We start from the raw sequence: 21,109 nt of genomic DNA, 5'->3' as shown, positions 1-21,109 counted from the left end.
GTGGAGCGTGAGTCATTAAGCATGCTATGCTCTGTCTGCATGGGATTTTCACTTACTGCATTCAGAAAAGTCAGAAAGCCGTTCCATTACAGCAACTGAGTTTTTTTTTTTTTCTGCACCTGGGCAAACGGCCAATTCCATCATCTCGGGCTCAGCAGTAGGAACAAGGAAGGTACAGTCTGAGGAAGGGTTGTAATGCACAGACAATGGGAGAGTCCAAGAGCAGGAGTCAATTTCCAAAGCTCAGACAATTATCAGAAGAAGTTGCCTGAGTTATGATTTCTCCAGTCCTGTCTGAATTCACTCATGTGAGTGATGGCCTGGTTAAAGAAGGCTTGGGCCTGGTTTTGCAAATGAGAGGTTGCATTGCCTGCAGAGTGTTCAGCACCCACTGCTCCTAAATTATCGGTATAGGGACGGCCTAAACGTAATCCTTTTTGGGACTCCGTCTGAAATTTGGCACTGATTGCTGTGGGACAAATGAGGCCCAGAGGTGCTGCGTGTGATTTTCTGCAGGTCTCCTGATTTGACCTTGGAGAGCTAGAGGAGTTCAGCCTCTCCAGTATGTAATGCTGCTCATCTTAATGAAATTATGGAACTTTGCTGGGAGGATATAAAGGGATTTTTACATTGAGGCTTCAAGATATTTGTAAAATCCTGTGGTCTCTCCAGGGCCCTGACAGCAGTCTCTGCTGCCTAGGCGTTAATATGCAGCATCTTCCTGAGGACTGCGGTGCTCCTCAGTGGTATCAACCTGCTGTTTCTCCTCTTGGTGTTTGTAACACACACAGATCAAAATTGCCTTGGAGAAATCAAATCAGGGTCTGAAATTTGCAGTTTGGCATTTCCTTTGTGGCATCTCAGGGTGGCATCTACACCCATTTGGGAGTGGGGATGTTGAAAAAGGCATGATGTGTGCTGCCCCTGAGTTACATTAATGAGGGTGTTAGAAATGCGGAAGGATGGATGGATGGATATGGATGAGTGGCTGGATATCTCATCTTGCAAGGTCCCTGTCAGATTAGTTAATTATTCTCAGCCTTTGCGATAGTTACTGACATCTAGAAGGAAGGTGAATGGCGTCTTGTTGGATGGCAAGAATAATATAGAACACAATTTCCCCTGAAGAAATAGCTTGCATACCTTATATAATGAATGAGCTCATTTTGCCTGTGTTTGCCAGAAACAATAAAAGTTAGAAAATGTCCCAGTAATTAAAATAAAGTGTTACGCAGATTTATGGTGAGAAATGTGAAATGTCAGGCAATTGAGTGCAGCTCCACACTCACAAATAAGCTTCACATTCGTTAGAACAGGTTGCATTCATTACTAAGAACAGTGTGGGTCCAGTGCTAGCCCCAGAAGGCAATGAATGGTTTCTCCTGCTCAGGGAAAGAAAGCAGAGGGGAGGGAAAGGTGCCAGCTGGCATGTTAGCTGATGGATTTGGGGTCCTAGTGGTAATACTGCAGTATGCACGGTACAGACATGATCACTGCTTCAGCATGGGTTTTGGATTACACAATGGATAGCAGGAGGAAGGAGAGGATGCCATTCTCAGGCCTGCCACATGCAGAAAAGGAATCTAGCAGAAATTTTGGAAAAGCTGGATATGAAAAAGGGAAATCTAGGCGAGGCCAGCCCCTGCTACCCCTCCTCTCACAGTCACTGATTTTGAATACAAAAGCTGTACGTACAAGCTTATCAATATGAGTTCATTCCTTGCTTAAAATAATCTTAAACCCTAATTATTCCAGAGATGATTTTTTAGTTAGTTTGTTTGTTTGTCAAAGGCAACAGAAGACAAGATAATTGGGTCGGATCTATGTAGGCACTCTGCCTGTAGACATAGGGAATATTGAAAGGGGAGGGCTGTTGAAAACAGAAGTGAAACTCAATGAAAGGCTCCTGTGCCAGCCCTTTTGGGCAGCACCCTTGCAAGTCAGGCTCAAACATTGCAATTGGCTTTCTGCTGGGTGTAGCTACAAAGGGGCAGGTTGCTGAAACGTCCTTCTGCTGGGATACTGAGAGCTGCTGCCCTAACATCTCTTGTTGCTAGCCTTTGCACTCCTCTTCTCTGAGATAGCTAATTGAAAAAGGAAAAAATGAAAATGCTTTACATAAGAACTAACCTGACAATTTAAGCCTAAAATGCCTGGAACCTAAAATGTAAACATCTTTTCCTGTAAAAGAGAATGGGGCCATGTTAAGTCACAGACACTTCAGTGAATGCCATTGTTATGGAGGACTTTTGCTACCTGAGTCTCCCACACTGGAGGTGTCTGAGGTGTCCAATTAAAAAAAAAAACAAACAGCCTGTCTTGCTCACTGGAGCATGAAAGAGGTCTTGTGGACCAAAAAAAAACCAAAACACCAAAAAGCACACACAAAACTTATACCGTTTAGCATTGAATTCTCTTCTCACATAAATTTCATTTAGGAATAGTTCTAGGAATATAAATGGAATTTTGTTAGGAAAAAATACTTATTAGATGAAAGCAGTTGATTTGAATTTGATAAAAGATTTGGGTTCTGATAAAGGTCTGTGGGGTGGCCTTAAGCCAGTTGTATACCATCTCTGTTCCTCAGTGCCACATCTGTAAAATGACAGTATGAATGTTTCTTTTTCAATATGTGCTTGTAAGAAAAATCTCATTATGCTAATGAGGTGTGCATATGCTTTAATCACAGGTTCATTCAGAAAGCCCATAAATAAAATAAATACGAGATGAACCCTTCAGAACTTGGGAGAGAGGTGTAGAAATTCCAGATTTTAGGACAGTGTGTTCTGAATCACTGAAGTGATGATGCAAGCACTTATGTCCATAGAGTGTCTAGTGCTGCGTGTTATTTATAGGAGACACAGGCCTTTAAAATAAGTCGCAGGTTCATATGTCAGACCAGCAGACAGAAGATCACTTTTCAGCAGACAGTAGATAACATAACTTTCAAGCAGACCGTGGGGCTCATTCCCCACTGTGGTTTTGGATCTTAAACTGTTGTAAGGTACGTACCAAAGCCCATGAGAAGAGATGCTAAAACCAGAAGCCTTCATGAAAGCTCTGCTTGCAGATAATGAGGTGTTAACGGGTCTTTCTAGGAAAGGAGCACTTAATCATATCAATGTTATTTTCAGAATACGAATACTGTGAAGATGAGAAATTATCTTAAAGATGGAAGAGATTTCAGAAAAAGATACACGAACACCCCAGAGTCTGTGACAGGCTACTGGGGAAGGAAATGTTTGGCCTTAAAGTTGTACGTGGGCTTCAGGTGAAATGGAAATGAAGCAGCATTAATTGTACCATGGTGCAAGTTGATACATGCTAGTTGTAGAGCCCAGCTCTGTTGCCCTTTTACTCACCACAGCAGCTGCAGCAGATCAGATCAGTATTCCCACAGCTTCTCTGCATGATCAAGTGTGTGTGGGAGGGCAGGAGAGGGGTGTTAACCCACTTTGTTTTGGTGAAGCTCAAAGCTGAGGCTTTGCTAATCAGCAGCTCCTGTAGTGCAAGGTTGGCACACTCGTTTCCTTTGATACTGATTGCTTTGGGATAGACTAAATGAGATACTTTGCCCGAGTCTTAGGTTTGACTTTATCTGAAATGTGTTGATTTTTCTTCCCTAGAGTGGTGCCAGTGACTGCTCGGTGATACGCTGCGTGAGAACTGTGCTAGGGAGAATACTGAGGGCAAACGCTAACAGCTCCGTTACTTTTCTTACAGGAATAAGGTTATGTCTTGGTATCCTTATCCCTTCCTCTGCTGGCTCTATGCTATGCCTTGTTTGCTTATTGCTGGGCATGCTGAGCGGCTAAAGATCTGTGTTAATATAAATGACAAAGTCTCTGGTTGATCTGCCGGGGCTATCTTGTGAGCTCCTATGGAAATCCCAAGAATTCCAGTCTGTGTGTCCCTCTGACTATTTCCAGTAAATTATTTCTTTTATTGGCAGTAGCAAGCATGACTCTCTTTTAAAATGAGGTGTTTGGCAGCATCCACTGGGGCATGTAGGTACAGTGTGTGGGTAGGAGGGGCAGCCCTGGGCAACATACCAGGCAACTTGGGGCGAAAAAAATCTAAGAGATGGAGAGCTCTTTCATGTGCTTGTAACAACACCTTACCTCTCCTGTATTTCCTAGGGTGTCTGACGGTTTCTTGCCATGTAAATGGGAATTACAGGTTGAGAGCAAGTCTTATTTTAAGCAGGTCATCCATTCGTTACATGTATTAGCCATGGATATACGCCCATTAGTCAAACCTCATGAAGACTCAAGCCAGTTCTTAGGTTTGGTGGAGTCAGACAGCTTTTGTTCTGAATAGCCTGCTGAATCGTGTTAGCATGCTAGCTGCTCTCCTGGCCAGCACGAGGGACTTCTGAAGGAAAAAAGAACAAACAAACCATCAGTTGCCTTAACATGAGCTAAAAGGCTGAATCTTATACTAGGTAATTTATCCTCTAAGGATGAGAACTAGAGAGGAATATGAGCTGTATGTGGGTTAGGAGGTTCTGTGCTTTGCAAAGATGTAAAAGATACAGAAGGAGAGAGGATAGGGAGCTGAATTGGACAAGAACTGAGAACTGTGAATGGAGTTAGGAAAACAACAAAAATGGCTTCTGAATCCATGGGATTCTCTGCTTAGTGGTGTCAGAACCTGCTATGGACATGCTAAAACATCATCAGTTAGCTGAGCTAAGACCATAAAGTACAGCATGACTAGCTGCCATCACTGCAAAGATCAGATACTAAACCAATCTGTTTTGCAGAGAGAGGAGAAGCATGACCCAGGAGTGGGGCAGTATTCTGGAGAGAGGTTGCTTTAGCGTCTATGCCCAGGTCACGGATGCTAAAAGGGAGGAAGGTAAGAGCTCTTCTGTTTTCTGTACACCTACTTTGTGCATGTGCCTCAGAGTATGTTTCTACCATTCCCAAATTCTGCCACTGTGATTTTTTTCTTTGGTTTATTCCTTGATCTTGAGTTTCTCTCAAACTGTACGAGACTGTATGTGGCACAGTCAAGCTGGTTCTGCCTTGCAGGACTGAAGAGGCCAGCCTTGCTGCTCCCTAGCCTTTGTGGTTCAAAATATACAACCTCGGAGGTCTGCTTCCAATGTGGGTATTTTCATTGAACACAGAGCAAGGCTGGAGTGGGAATAACCTGTGACAGAGGAGGTCTGCTTTTCTGTCCCCCTTCATTTGCACCCAACCAGACTTTAAAGCTGCTGAGCAACTGAAGGTAGAGATGCTTTGTGATTGCAGCCTTCCAACATGCATCGGGTTATCCTTTTAAAATGGTTGCCTGCAGAATTTGGCTTAAAGATGTGAATAGCAGAGCCTAGGTGGCTTTGACTGTTACTGTCCTGTAGCACCGCTACCTTAGATAAACAGCTACAAATCACATATCTCAAGGTGCATTTTTTTTTTGAAAATCAAATAGTTGCTTTTTCCAATGATTTTTAAAAAAGGAAATATTTTTGTTGACATGGGTTCGTTGCTGACCTCCTCAGATAGTGAATATTTTGTTTGGTTCATCTTGGATATCACTGATTTATGAAACTTCTTTTTTCTTGTGACTTTCTAGATGTTTTTAAATTCACTTATTTCAGTGCAATTCTAAGAGAAATACATTTAAAAAGTGGTTTCTTTTTAAAAATAAATGTTTAAACATTTTTTACAGCTAAAAAGGTAAGAAATTGATACACACAAATATTTTTTGTGAGCGGAATCTGTATGTTGATGAAAAAATGAAATACTTGGTTGAAAAAGACTGCCCGACTCTCAGATAAGTCCTTTTCATCGGAGAGTATGAACCCTTATTCTACAGGTTCTGGATAGTTTGGCACCCTCCAGTTTCACTGTAAGGGAAATATCAGGGAAATCACTGACCTTTCGCAGAGGATCTCTAAAGGAGGAGAGGGAAGGAAATATCCTAGCCATGCAGAAATGCTTCTACTTCAGTACCTGAGTGTCACAACTAGAAATTAATATATCCAATACAAACACGGAGAAATTAGATGCTTGCTGCTGCAAAGAATTTACCATCTAACGGAAGCTACGGTAGGAATTTGGATGGGTCACATCTGCACCATGCTTTCTTTTTTCACTTACTTTCCTTCTTCGCTATCGGCCCTTCCCAAACGTTTTGTCAAATAGCTGCAATACGCCGTGCAGTCCCCGAGAGTCCCCAGGGCTTCCTGACCGAGCAGGCATCTGAAACCAGAGGGGGGCTGCTGTGAATTTGTTTAGAATATACTTTTCATAAGTGTAAGTAAAAATATACATAAACATGCTACCTTCTGCTTGGGGAACACGTAAAGGGTGGGACTAGATACTTGCGAGAGGCACCGAGATCTGCAAAATGAAGGCAATGTGGAGGTGTGGGGGGAAATGAATCGCCTGTTAAATATGGAAAATGGAGTCTGCTTTTTGTTCTGGGCCTTTGGAATCTGTGGGTGGATTGGAACTGGCAGGCAGGGAGCAAACACCCACCCACCACAGGGCTGTGTGGTTCAGAAGTTTACAAGAGTGTTTGTGTTCCAGGAGCTGTTGGCCTTGAAGCCAATGGAGAGGGGGAGGAGAAAAGGGAGAGAGTGAGAAAAACACTGTGGTGTTGGGGCCCTTCCTCCGAGATATTTTTTCCCTTCTTGTTTCTCCAGCTAGAGGGCTTTGGAACGGGAGCAAGACAAACAGTTACTGGGGGAAAGATTAATAGGATTTTAAGATGCACGGCGCTCACAATCCGTCATCAGGGGAGGCAGAGCCTCCAGAAACCGCTGCCACCTTAATCCCCAGTGACAGTGCTCCTCGCTCCCTCTTCTCCTGCCTTTCTGCTGCTCAGTCCCGCAAAGTCGGCGGGATAGAGACAAATGCAGGCTTTGCTGTATTGTTATTGCCTGAGCTGAAGACTGGTTTCTGTCACGCCGTGAATTTAGGTTCAGAAGCTGCCCCTCTAATTGGTTGCCATCTGAGCACTGCAGATACAGAAACTGAGGCACGCAGGAACTGAACAACTTGCCCAAGGCAACAGGAAGTCTGTGGGAGATCTGGGAATAGACCCCAGATGTCCCGAGTTCTCTGCCTTAACCACAAGACCATCCTTCCTGTCGTTTTGGTAGTCCCCTCTGCTGCAGGAATTCCATTTATGAATCGCACCCATACGCCGTCTGCTGCATGACCCAGTGATTTACTGGCATAAGAGGCAGTCGGAAGGGAAAAAAAAAATACCTCTCTTAAATTGACCTGCAGTTATCACCGTCCTTTCTTTTTGAAAGGTAAAGGAGAAGGAGTCAGAGGGGGAAAAAAAAACAACACAAAACCAAACCCCCAGCATCCAGAAGTAAGAGGCTTTCCCATTACCAAGCAGACTTCCTGCAAACGTTAATTTTACCCTAACAGAATCAGGGGCTCCGTGCATGACGGTTGAGTCTATCTGGACATTTATATTTCAGTGAGTTAAAAAAAAAAGAAGACAAACCGAATTAAACCCATCTAGGGAATTATTCTGCTGCTATCTGATGATGGTCAGTGTGAGTGCCTTATCCCTAATGGACTGAGGGGTATCTGCTGCTTGTCAGAGCCGGGGCTTTTTTTAAGGCAAGGCTGGATGGTGGGAAGGGTTTTCTTCGTAATAAAGCCTGCTGCTTGGTTTGCGAGTGATGGAATGGGTGGAATGTCGTGGATGTGCTCCATCTTATTAAAGGTGATAGGTGTAGTTGTAGAGAACGTTACTGGCAGTGATTCCTAACTGGGAGCTCTCTGGTTACCCCCTGAGGGATGCTCCCGGCCCTGCTCTGGTCACCCCGTGGCAGCAGGGACCGCCTGGCCTCCAGCGTTAGGTGTGTGTGGAGTTTGGCACTGGGGGGGCGTCTCAAGCTTCCACGAGCGGATCTGTAAATCCACGGGCGAAACACTGTGAGACACAAACCTTGGCTTCTCTGAGTCAGGCCGTGAGGCCCCAAGCGATGGCTCAGCCCCGTTCGGTTCCCCCTTCTCTGCCCCCCCCCCGGTGCTCGTAGCCCAGGCCGGGGCGTGGGGGGCTCCCCTCGGAGGCGCCTCTTCCCCTCACCTGGAGGGGGCTCCAGCAACCGGGACCACCGCCAACCCCTCAGGGCTGCCGAGAGGCCTCCCCAAAACCCATCCTTGGGGGGGGGGGGGGGGGGCAGCAGGAGGGGTTGGGGCCAGGCCCCGGGGCCCCGCCAGGGGGCGCCGCTCCCCGCTCCTTTCCCCGCCGGGTCCCCCCCCGGCCCCGCAGCGCCCCCGGTGCCGCCCGGAGGTGGGGGGGGGAACCCGTCCGAGGGGGGCGAGAAGCCCTCCCCGGTGCCCCCCCCCGGTGCTCCCCCCCCGGCTCCGCGCCCCGTGCGGCCGCCGGGGCTGTGCGGGGGGGCGGCGGGCGGCGTTCCCGGCAGGGCGCGGGGAGCTGGGCGCATTCCTGGCCGGGCTCGGCGGCGGAGGCAGCGGGGGGAGGAGAGGAGGGGAGGAGGGGGAGGAGAGGAGGAGGAGAGGAGGAGGAGGAGGCTGGGCCAGCCGCATGAGCTCAGCTCGCAGGCACTCGCAGTCCGCGCCGTGCCGGAGGAGGAGGAGGAGGAGGAGGAGGAGGAGCGGCGGGGATGTGCCGGGCAGGCCGGCAGCCCTGAGGGGCCAGGCGCCCTCCTGCCCACCCAGCCGCCGCGCACCCGGGGCCGCCTCGGCTCCCCGAATCCCGCCGCCCCCCCCCACCCCCCCCCACCCGCCGGGACCCAGCTTCCCTCCTCCTCCTGCTGCTGCTTTTTTTTTTTTTTTTTTTTTTTTTTTTTTTTTAATTCTCCTTTCCTCCCCCGCTCCTTTCCTTCCTTCCTCCGGGCGGCTATGGACAGGCGGGGGAGCGCCGCAGAGCAGCAGCCGCCAGCGCGCATCTGAGCGCGGCCCCGAGCCGGGGGGGGGCCGGGGGGCGCCGGGGGCCGCTCGGATGCAGGCCGGGCCGGGCCGGGTCGCCCTGCTCCGGCCCGCCAGCGCCGCAGCCCCGGGGGGGCCGAGATCGTGACGAACCCGGCGGGGAGAGAGAGAGAGAGAGAAGAAAAGAGGCACGCGTCCGCCGAGGAGCCGCTCGCTGCGCGACAGTGGATTGCTAAAGCCGCGTGGGAAGGAGAAAAGGCGAGGGTGGGTTGGTTTGTTTTGTTTAAAAAATTTATCTGGGGGGGGGGGGGGAATCCCTCGAGTGGATTTGTACCAGCGTGGAAGATAACTGGGGATTTTTGTTGTTTGTTTTGGGAATAGAAACTAAAAAATGGAGACTGTAAGTAGAAGCAGCTTCCAGCCTCATCCAGGACTGCAGAAGACCTTGGAACAGTTTCATCTGAGCTCTATGAGCTCCCTGGGTGGCCCTGCTGCTTTCTCAGCACGATGGGCACAGGAGATGTACAAGAAAGACAATGGCAAAGACCCAGCGGAACCCGTGCTGCATCTGCCCCCCATCCAGCCGCCTCCGGTGATGCCCGGTCCCTTCTTCATGCCCTCGGACAGGTCCACGGAGAGGTGCGAGACCATCCTGGAAGGGGAAACCATCTCCTGCTTCGTGGTGGGTGGAGAAAAGCGGCTTTGCTTGCCCCAGATCCTGAACTCGGTGCTCAGGGACTTCTCCCTGCAGCAGATCAATTCGGTGTGTGACGAGCTGCATATTTACTGCTCCAGGTGCACTGCTGACCAGCTGGAGATCCTCAAAGTCATGGGCATCCTGCCCTTCTCCGCTCCCTCCTGCGGGCTCATCACTAAAACTGATGCCGAGAGGCTTTGTAACGCCTTGCTTTATGGTGGCACCTATCCTCCCCACTGCAAGAAGGAATTCTCTAGCACGATCGAGCTGGAGCTTACAGAGAAGAGCTTCAAGGTGTATCACGAGTGCTTTGGGAAGTGTAAGGGACTCCTGGTACCAGAGCTTTACAGTAACCCCAGCGCAGCCTGCATCCAGTGCTTGGACTGCAGGCTGATGTACCCACCTCACAAATTCGTGGTCCACTCGCACAAATCCCTGGAAAACAGGACTTGCCACTGGGGCTTTGACTCTGCAAACTGGAGGTCCTACATCCTCCTCAGCCAGGATTACACTGGGAAAGAGGAGAAGGCTAGGCTGGGCCAGCTCTTAGACGAAATGAAAGAAAAATTTGACTATAACAACAAATACAAGAGGAAAGCCCCCAGGGTAAGTCACGCCTTTAATTCTTGTTTTAAATAGGGGCAGGGGGGGAGAGAAAGAGAAAAGCAATCTTCTGTAATTTCGCTGACGTCGACGGGTGATGTGTTACCGCCGGGTTTCCTTGTAGGGTCGGCGAGCGGTCTCATCGCCTTCCTCGATCTCGCCACGTGTGCTGGGGGGCCCCTGCCCTGCGCCTCTGGCAGGGGCTGCGGGGCGATGTGTGGGGTTTTGCGGGGGTTGGATGTGGAGCCTGATCCTCGCGACCCCTCGCTCGAGCAGGAAGCGTGTGATTTCGGCTCGGAGGAGCTTCGGTGGGGGTCAGGACAAGGAAGGAGTGGGAGAAAAATCCCGCTGGGTGCTCCAGCCCCAATGCCGAGCCGTCTGCTGCGTGCCTCCAGGAAGGGAGGCAGGGGCTGGGCTGCCTAAATGCTGGTGTTGGAACACAAATGGGGCTGCTGCGAGAGATCCCGGCCGTCATGCAGGCTGCTGGCGTGCGATGCAGTGCAGGACAGGGATGGAGAAGTGGGTGCTTTTAGGGGATCCCGGGGAGCCCCAGCTCGCCATCAGCCGGGCTTTTTTGCGGGTTGGGTTGCGGGCAGGCTGGGTAAGTGGATCTGTGCGGGGCCAGCTGCAGCAGCTGAGGGCACGCCGTGCCGGCCCCAGGCCAGCCAGCCACAGAGGATCGGCTTTTTTAGGCGGCCTTTGTTTGCCTTTCGCTCCGAGCTGGATCCCAGAGGTGGGGGGCCGGGATCCTGCGGCTCTGGGGCCAGATCCTGCCTCCTCCATCGCAGGCTGCAGGAGTTGTCCTCGGCATGTGCCAGCAGTGGAAGGGCAGTGACACAACCCCTGACACGAGAAGCAGTGTTTAAAGCCCACGGAGAACGCTCGGTAAAATCCCTCAATTAACTTCACGAATATAATGTTAAACGTGCACACCCGCTCGGGCTCCGACACAGCTTGGAGTTGAAAACCAAACACACGGGAGGCTTGCCAGGCCCCCGGGGCAGCAGCTTGGGCCCCCCAAAAAAGGACCAGACCCCAAAGACCAGCACCAGCTGCATGCAGGTGCTCTCCAGGCCTGCTTCTTAGCCCCGTTTCAGCCCTTGTCCCTCCTTCTCCTCCCGCCCAGGTGGCAGCAGCCAGAGGCTGCGCGGAGCCCCCTTCTCCCCGCGGCTGGAGGTGGATGTGTTTTTATGGCCTGGCTGCTCGCCGGCAGTCATGTGCTAAAAGGGCTGGCGGGGCGGCTGGCTGCGGGTGTCTGCGAGGGGAGGAGAGGGCTCAGGACGTGGAGACGGTTCCCAGGTTGGGAAATGAATTTTCGAGGGCATGCTTCGTTTGGGGAGCAAAGTAAAATGATCCTTGCTTCTTTATTTTGCTTCCAGAAGGGTCGCATGTCCCTGGCTTGGTCATTTCCCCAGTTTGATTAAAACGGATGTTGTCAGAGGGCTGAGCTCCTTTTCTTGCAAGGCTTCTGTGGCACTGCTCAGTTGTGTGATCTGACTTGTGCCCCCGGTGAGGATGCAGGTGGAGAGCAGGAAAAGACTGCCAAGTTTTGGCACTGCCTCGCTCTTGGCGACCCTTTAACAGGTCCCAGCTCAGAGCATGGCAAGCGCTCTTTCCCCACCCTCCAAAACGTGCACGCAGCCCTTTGGAGAGTGGCTTCAAGGTACCTCACAGTGGACACCAAAAATTGCATGAGAAAATCACAGCCGTACTTTTTTCAAAAAAAAAAAAAAAAGCAAAGGTTTGTCCTGACAAAACATTAAAAGTCTCTGGATAGGTTCCTTTGGGAGGAGTGTGATGGGGAAGAGCCGGGCGGTGCGTGCTCGGGGGTCAGGGCACAAATCCTGCCTCCGTGCAGAACGGGCTCCCAGTTGCCAGGCTGCGGGGTTGTCCCCACGGCTCCCGTTCACGTGGCGCAGTCTTGAAGAGACCCTGACGTCGCTGGCAGGGCTTTGGATGCTTATCCTTCCTTTTTCTGTGGTCTTTTTCCATTGGCCTTAGCCAGCGGATATCATATGCTAAGGTCATTTGTGCTGGAGCCGTGTGCGCAGATAATTACGGCGAGATTTAATCTGGCTCGCAGGCTGGTAGACTGTGGCCAGGGGCAAGTAACACGGGAGTGAAGTTTAGATGCCTAGTAAGGAAACGCGAGGATGATCCCGTGTCCGGGTGTTCCGTTAGTCACCGCCGGCCCGTGGGGGTTTCGTGTGTCTGCTGGGCCCCGTGGCTGGCTGGCTCGGGGGATGAAAGCGCGAAGCGTGTGCCTTTGTGGTGGGCTTCCTCTCTGATGTAGATCTCTGCCTTGCTTTGTTCTGCTCCATACAGAGGTGGTGGTGTGGTGTGTGCCGTAATCTGCTGTGTCAGATGTTCTGTCTTCTACTCGCAGGAGGTTTTTTTTTTTTTTTTTTTATCAGCTTCCTGATTATTTTTGTGTGTGTGTGTACACATCGCCTCGGGCCCCGGGGCTCTGCTAGGATGCTGGTAGCTTGGGGTGGATGTGGCCGCTGGGGCTGTAGAAGAAGCAGTGAGGTTTTTGACCTTTCTGTGTCTTCGTGAGGGTTGTGTGGGGAGGTCTGGAGGCTTCTGCCAGCACGGTTCTGCCTTTTAAGGCTCTGACTTCTAAATGGAGGAGCTGGGCTGGCACAAGCCCCCGCTGCAGATTGGACGTACTGGCAAAGCTGCCTTTTCCTCCTCCCTCCCCTTGGGTTGGTCTGAAAGCGGAGCTACGAGGCACAGCTTTGCCTAGATACTGAATTCCCACCGTGCGTTCCTGTGCAGCATCCGCTGTGCCTATCTGTCCATCTACAGACCGAGACAGATAGGTCGGCTCAGCGGGGTTGGTAGAACAAGATGTGTGTTGCCCGGTCTTGCCACTGGCGGAAGCGGCTTTCATCTGCCTCTGGAGCTCTCTGAAGTCAGCAAAGGGTCCTAACCAAAAGCTGGCATGGGTCGTGACAGCTGGAGGCCAACACAGCAGGAACCAGAGGTGTCTCAGCCCCGTTCCTTACCCCCCTTTAACATTCTGATTTTTGTATCCTCCTCGTTAATCCTTGGATGAGCGAAAGATCCTCTTTCTTTTGCTGAGCCATATTATAACTCCTTCATCATCCTTTGTATCCTTCTCTGGGTTTTCCACCTTCTCACGAGCTCACGCGGGTTTTTCCTGCAGTGATTTCTGTCCGGTCTCTGAGTACCAGCACTGCTGTTACGTGAGGGGGAAGCCCGTTTCCCTACCTGTCTCGCACTTGATCCACGGTTACCAGCATGGAGCCCAACCGTTGCGTTCTGGGCTATTTCCAGAGATTGGAAATGCGAAGAACCTGACAGCGTTGCAAAACAGGGTCCTAGAAATCCGCCATCGGTGCCAAAGCCTTTTTCTTGAGCTCAACAGCTGGTGCACGTTGTGTTCTCTGGCAGGGGTAGATGCGGCCTTGGTTTGTCTTTGAGATCCTCTTTCCAGTCCGGCGTGGAGCAGCGCCGTGCTCTGTACCATCGGCATGTCTCTGATGGAGTTTGTTCAAACAAACACGCCCCAAGGCTTTCTGCTTGCTGTTTCCAGGAGAGGAGGGTGGGTTCGCCTCTGCCTCTTTTGAACTTTTTTTTTTTTTTTTTAACGTTGAACTGAGCAGAGTTTGGTGCTTCCACCTTTCCTACCTGTGTGCCAGACATCTGTATTCTTAGCAAAACTGTCTGATCGGGCAGCGAGGGGGGACGAGAGCTCTCACACGCGTGCGAGCACCCCCCGTGCCAGCGGGGCCGCGTTCCCACAGCTCGGGGCCCGGCAGCACTCGGGTGAAGCAGCTGGGAGCTGGAAGCAGCCTTCTGGGTACTGACACACAAATGAGCACGTAAGGCCTCCCACTTCATTTCACAATGCCTCCCAAGCCCGGGCTGCCACCACACGCAGCTTTCTCAGCTGGAGAGAGGTTTAGCCAGGTCAAGTGTGCAGCCGACTCAAAGAACAGACGTTGCCGAAAGTGAAATAGCGCGGGGCCGCCGAGCGGCGGGGTGGCTGGGGCCTTTCAGGTGCTGTGCAGCGGTGGCTGCGCTGTGTTTCATGGCCACGTGAAACGTGATGGAGCTTGGATGCCGATCTTTCTGTTCCCGTGTCCCCAAGTCCTGCCTCCTGGCAGTAGTGAGCTTCTTGATCTGCTAATGGGGTATAGCAGGCAGATTCTCGTTTTTTTTTTCGCAGGCGTCGGTGTTCAGACCGCGCTGGATGGATTTATTCTTTTCTGTACCAACTGCCTTGATGAATGCTCTTGAAAAACTTTGAGAGCTGTGGGTTCAGGTGTTTTCCCATGGAGCACAGAAGTCATTTGCTCTCTTGCTTGCTGCTGCTTAAGAATTCCATTAGAAAATACCCAATAAAAATGTTGAAGTCCCTAAAACCAAAATGTTGAAGCCTTGAAGGAGTACCCTAAGTTCACAAACACTTTGCATCTTAGAAATAGGACCTGAAAAACGATGCCAAGCTTAAGCGAAATCCCGTGTACCTGAGGAGATGTCAGTGTTTAAGCAGACGACAGCATTTTTTTGCCAGGAGTGCAGACAGTTTTACAGATGTTGTAGGTCGAGAACAAAGAAGCAGGTACGTGCATGTGTGCGAGACAAAGAGTATGCTGCAAATGAGCTAATGAAGTTGAGTCACCTGTGGCTCTCTGTTGCCCCAGAACAGTTCTCAACTTCCTGAACTCAGCCGTCGTGAGCTAGGGAAGGAATTACACGAAATCTCTTCCTTAGACAATCACTGCCCAAAATATTAAAACATACGCCCCTGCCCTTGTTGTCTGGGCCATCTCCCTTGCCTCTCCATCTCGGTGGTTTGGGGCTCGGCCGCGTGTTCTGCCCCAAAGAGCAGCACGCTTTGAAGGTGGTGTAAACACGGCGTGTCGGTCGGGGAGCCTGCAGCGCCTGGCCTGGCTGCCAGCAGCAGGCACGGTTATCGGGCTGCCCGGCGAGGGTGTGTTTTCCTTTGCTGGGATGAGTGTTCACATCGGCGTTGTAAAAGCATCTGGCGGCGTCTGCGTGAGGCTGCTCAGAGCATGTCTAGACAACGCAGCGGTGAAACTCCTGGCAGCCGCCGGTACCTTATCTGCACCTTGCTAGCAGCGCCGCTGGGACGGCGCGAGCGCCGCGGCTGCATCGAGGGGGCTGAGCCGAGCACGATTCGGGGACCCGACAAGGTCCATTGTCCATTCTTACTAAAAATTCATGACATTTTTGTCTCCTAGCGAGGATATTGTGCTGAAGTTCAGGGTTTCAGTGGCACCGTGTACAGCAAGGAGTGGGCTGGCTCCCTGCTGCCGGTGATAACGAAGGACTGGAACTCACGCTGCTGGCTGAGCCGGCCCAACTGCTTTGCCACCGCACCGAGTTGCATCTCCGTGCAAAGTGTTAGACCCAAAAAGCCCCATTACACTCTCGTTTTTTTTTAAAGGCAAACTGAGCTCCCGAACTTCATGCTGTAATTCTTATTGAGAGGGAGCTCTCATGGAAGAGTTGCACTAAATCTGACGGGGTTCTTGGAAAGAAATTAAAGCATGGACAGAAGTAACTCCAGCTGGGCTGTAGGAAATCTATCGATAGAGTACTATCAGTTGCTAAGCTGATCTGTTTCATCTGAGTGGCCATAGAGCACTTAGATCAAATTGATTTTCACATAAAGGAAGCATTACTTTAACGTGTAGTAATATAACATGCCTTTATTTTAAACTTATCAATTATAACGGTAATAATACATTTTGTGAGCCACTAATTTGCATCTGTTTTCTGAATTTTGGAAGTAAAGATTAGTAAATATGTATCCCTGTTTTTATTTTTTGTGCTGTTCCACTCAGTTTCTACTATAGTCAGTGTTTGTCACTCTGGGGGTGGAAAGAATTCATTCCATTATTATCTTCATGTACACCTTGGGTAGGCAGGTGTGTTCTTGTCTTCATCACCACTGCAGATTCAGCCTCAGACTGTTCCTAAAATCACCTGTTCAGATGTTTTCTGGAGCATACGAGGTTAATTTGAAGGTTTGGGGCTTGGGGCTCGTTCGGCAGTTCTCACTCAGGCAATCAGCAGGCGTACTAATTGGAACCAGTTCACCCACAAACCACAGAAAACTTGTCTCTGTATCAGACTTCCTCCTGTGCGTGCTGGCGGTGCTTGCAGCCGGGGGGAAGAGGGGCAGATCCTGAACCGACACGTGCCAGGGTTAACATGGAGTGGCTTCAGTGAGCTTGTGGCCATGCGCCCACGTTTACAGGACTGTGCCAAAGCCGGGGACTAAGCCTGTTTTGGCACTGCAGTGTTTTTGTTTTGCTCGATAACTAGGTTTTGGTCCCGTAGGCGTTTGGGGGTGCTCCGATCCGGGCAGATCTTACTGAACAGGGCACGGGTTCCTGCAGCTGGAGCTGCCCCTGGACAGGGAGGCTTTTGCCTGCTGGTTGCTCCATGCACCGTTGGAGTTTCATTTTGCCATAGATTTCTAACAGGGTGGGGTTTTTTGTTCTTTTATGAGATTTGTCAATCTCTATGTTTCAGCATTTTCGTTTATTTTTTTCTCCTGACCGGGAGATCTCTAAAGCTGGGACAAGGGCCAGCCGCCAGCCTTGCTTTTCCCCAGTGCAAACTGAAGGGCCATAAACTTGGCCTCGGAATTGCATCAGGTGCAGCGCTTTGAACATGCCTCGTGTGCCCACGTTGGGCAAACCTGCTGGCAGGCAGCTGCCAGCCGCTGTGCGCCCGGCTAATTGTGCTGCTCTGACCTTTGCTTGGATGAGGTAACGAAAACAGATACAAATTCAAGCCCTGATCCTGCCAGCGTTTCATGGCCAGGGCTCTGGGAGAAGCCAATGGGAATTCCCCCGCGTGGGTCTCTTATCGCTGCCTCCATCTCTGGCTTGGTCGCTGTCACTTTTGTTTGGGTTTCTCCAGCCTGGGTGCGTATTAAAACAACCTGTTAAGCAGCGTAATGGCATTTTCTGTTAAATGCAGGCGTCCTGCCACCCTTACTTCTGTGAAGTAGTCTTTTAGTTGCTCAAACAGTTATACTTAAAGTCAGGAGAGACCTCCACGAGGCCAGAGGTTGTGCATAGGTAGAAATTGCAGCCTCGCTCTGTATGCTGGAGATAAGCAGCAAAGGAGCGAATCGATAGCCCGGGTTCTGGCTTTGTTGTTCATTGATTGATGTGCAGTTACCTTTGCACAGGCTTTGTAGAAAATGCGAGATTTATTTATTTTTTAATTGAAACCGCTTCTGTTTTGGTGCGACAGTCATTTGGACTGGAAGCACAAGAGTTGCTGAGGTTTTACGCAGCAGCAGCGCCACAAAACAAAATCACCAGGTAGAGCCTAGCGCTTGGCTTGGTTTTCCTGGGGAAGATTTCAGCGATATGTGCAGAAGACCTGCACCCCTGCGCTTTGTTCGTCGCCCTCTGTTCCGTCAATGGTATCGTTTTATAGAATAAGGTCATTGACTTGGATTGCTTGTTGGTTTCTCAACCCTTTTCACCAGCCAGTTTGTGTAATGTCTGTCTGAAATGTTGAGTAAGGGCATTGAAAGAGCAGACAGGATATCAAGTGTTAGGAAGTCTGGGTTAAGTATAACAGACAGTTCTGGCTGCTGGAAGGGGAGCAGCCCCTTGAGCTCGGTTACAGATCGGTCTCTGTGGAAACAGCAGGCTCGGGGCTCTGCGTCGCTCTCCCAGCGCTTCCCCCCTACACCTATATAATTAATTGTGTGTGGGTGCACCTCTTTTCTAGAGATGTCTTCCTTGTTTCTTCGTGGCACTGAATTGTCTGTAATAATGTCTCTTTCTAAGGATTACATAAGTTTAAGATGATTTCTCCACTGGGAGAATTATGCAAGTTTAAACTGAAATGTATTTAGAGAGCTTTTATGGATGTGTTTTCTGACTCGCAATGCAGAGGGTGATTTATTTGCATCCTTAATTGGACAACATCTGCTGGGGTTGGAAGAAGAAGCATTTCCTATCTTTCCACTGTCATAACCTGTGTTTTCATGAAGCTCCCTTCACTCACTACATGGTCATGGCTCTGACTCTTCATGCCCAGGTGGAATCAGCCAGGAGTTCAAGTTGGACACATCTGGGGAGGGATCTGCAGAATTTGTGAATCATATCTGGAAAAAAAAAGCGATATGTGCCAATAGCACTGATAAAATCAGAAATAATAACACCTGTTTTCTGTCTTTGGATTTTCTCCTTTTATAAGATGTTGCCTTTATTGCCATTAAACAGAAAACAGGGATGGTGAAGCTTCCCAGCTCTGTCAGCGAAGACAAGGGTCTAAAATATTTCTGTAATGCTGCTCTTAGTGAGCTGTGACCATTCAGTAAAAACTTGCCTTCTGGTTTTCAGCACAGTTACGCGGTTCTGTGACACCTAACGCAGGAGAAGAAAGCGGCTGCACTCACGTGCACTTACTGAGCTTGAAGAGGCCAAAGTAACCTCGGTTAAATGGGAGCTGTGCGAGGCTATTTGTGTGACCGCATCCTGCAGTCCGAAATCTGGCACCTGACCTGTGCCTGCAGCCCCGATCAGTTTCACTGGGGGAGCTGCACAGATCGAAAGAGCTGCCCACGCAGATCAGATTGCAGAAAGGGGATGGTGATAGTCATTTTCTTTCTGTTATTATGTAATACGGGAGTGCTGAGTATCTTGGACCGCATACATAATGCTTGTAGATGATTTTTCCAGGATCTAGCTAACACAATTAATTCTGCTGTGGGTATTAAAATATATACGTTGCGTGTGGATCCTGCTGCTTACTAAAACAGAGGTTGTACTAGTACCAATTAGAAACAGTGAATTACTTCAAATAATTAAAAACCACACTCCTTTACATATTAACTTTTGCTAGGTCCAATATTTTATTTGACAAGTATCTTTAAAAAACAAAATGGCAAAATCCTCTGGGTTATTCCAGAGGTTTTCATATTTGTAGCAGTAGAATAAATTTTAGAGCTTTTATACAGAATAATTGGCCAGAAAATAGACAGTATTGTGGTCTGATTTCAGTAGCCTTCATTGATATTATAGATTTCAGATTTACACTTCTGTTATTAAGAATTTCTCATTGTTGTATGTTAAGCATGCTTTTCTAAAATCCCTTTGCTCTAGAGTTGACAAACTTGCCTGAGTTGAAAGATAATGGAGTCTCGTGTAAGTTGGAGGAAAAAAAAAGAAAAAAATGTCACCATTCTTAACTCCCTCCTAGCAGTTTCAGTTTATTTGGTGGGTGTGAATTATCTCACCCATGCTGCTGTGATTTAGAAATATGCTTTTGAAATAAATGCATTTAGAGTGGTGCAGAGCTGCTGTGAGAAGTAAATCAGACTCAAAAGAGCCCAGACTGCAGCATTAGGTCCATTATAGATATTTCTTTGTTCCCATTCATTCCCTAATAAGAAACATGCCGTGCAATGGGTTCTTGCACTAATACATCCAAAGATGTAGCTTTGCTTGGCTTTTTGCCTTTTTCTTTTTTGCTACATGGTGTATTTTTTTGCGAAAAAAGGTGGAGGCCAATAAACAGAGGACTGAAGATGTAAGTGAGGAAATTTTTGGACTGTATTCAGCAGCGGATAGTGGTACGAGTGGTGTAATGTGCTCGATTATCCCATTGTGTGGGTATGCAGAGCTACTGCTCAGAGGACTTGGTGCTTGCAGCATAGAAAATCAGGAGTTCCTTTGCTAAACCCTTGATTTCTAGAATCATATTTGTGTGAAGATCTACTTTGTAATGGACTTATTGATCCGTCTTTAGCCCTTTTGATTCTAGAGCAAAAATCATGTGTGATATTATTAAATTCTGACGAACAAAATAAATAAAATTGCTGGAATACAAAGGAAGAAGTGATTTGGTGGGATAAGGGGGTGGAGGGAGTTGGCAGCACCCTAACTATTTGCTTGTATTTACCACGTGCCTTGCATCGTTCCTTATAGCTCTGTTTAACTTACCCATGCGTCTTTCAAGTAAATTTGGTCTTTTTGCAGTTTTTTTTAACAATTAACCTAGCCGTGATGAGGCTTGAATGAATCTCATCTGCACACCTGTTTAATATTAAAGTTCAGGCATTCAGTGCTTTGTGGCTTTAGCTTGAAATTCAAGTTGCTTTGAGTCATCCCTTTCGTCTTTTGTTTGGGTGGAAAAAAGGAGTGGCAGTAAACGGCCTGCAGCTAAGAAATGAAAGAGTTGAATTAGGTTTTAGAAATGTTAGTCTTGGCATTTGGGACATTTGCATTTGTACAGATTGTCACGCTTCTCTTTATTTGGAATATAGCAGTTTGGTGCTGAGGATGAAAAATGTTACATGTCTTTTTCCCAGTGGTGTGACACACGGCTGCTGCGCTGGAAGAGTCGGAAGGAGCTGGAGCATGAACTGTGGTTTCCCGTTCTGCCCAGACTGCTGGTCGCACCAGCAGCGGGTTATTGCCCCACCTGTGTCCCCAAGCTGTGGCGCGCGGCTGAGGTTTTTCTGACAGCAGCTTCTAATTCTGTGAACCGAGGAACAGCCTGGTCTTTAAAAACAAACAAAAAACCCTAGTCAATTAGACCAAGGTTGGGAAGAAATTGATTTGGTGGAGTTGGTAAAGCTTCATCGGTTCGGGTGTAGCTATCGGGGAAGCTATACCAATGCCAACTGTGGGGACGGTAAATGTGGGGTGCCTGGGGGCAGCAGCCGCTGCCTTACACCTCTCAACTGCCACATTTAGAAGCATGTGGATGAGTTTAACTTTTGCCATTACATCAAAGATAGTATTTTAAATGACGCTGTGGTCTAGACCTTGGGGGTCTTTAATCAGTTTATTTTGTCTGGTGTGCCTGAAGAATAGTCATGGCATCAGCGTTGTTGTGCTGCCACGCAAACCACACCAGGAACTGATTCAAGTATGGGGAAGAAATAGGAGATGCTTCAAAAGAG

At 49.1% G+C, this 21,109-nt stretch overlaps 1 protein-coding gene across 1 annotated transcript in view; it reads left to right on the top strand.

Annotated features, from left to right (window-relative positions):
• The first annotated feature begins 8,501 nt into the window (after positions 1-8,501).
• Positions 8,502-21,109, top strand: part of SKI (SKI proto-oncogene) — a 107,630-nt gene continuing 95,022 nt past the window's right edge. The window contains 2 exon segments of the mRNA XM_040533644.1: positions 8,502-9,134; positions 9,252-10,173. Coding sequence (XP_040389578.1) covers positions 9,262-10,173 — 912 coding nt within the window. The 5' untranslated portion in view covers positions 8,502-9,134; positions 9,252-9,261.

The sequence above is a fragment of the Cygnus olor genome, chromosome 21, assembly GCF_009769625.2.
Source record: "Cygnus olor isolate bCygOlo1 chromosome 21, bCygOlo1.pri.v2, whole genome shotgun sequence".
Taxonomy (NCBI): domain Eukaryota; kingdom Metazoa; phylum Chordata; class Aves; order Anseriformes; family Anatidae; genus Cygnus; species Cygnus olor.
This window is presented reverse-complemented; position numbering and strand designations above follow the sequence as displayed.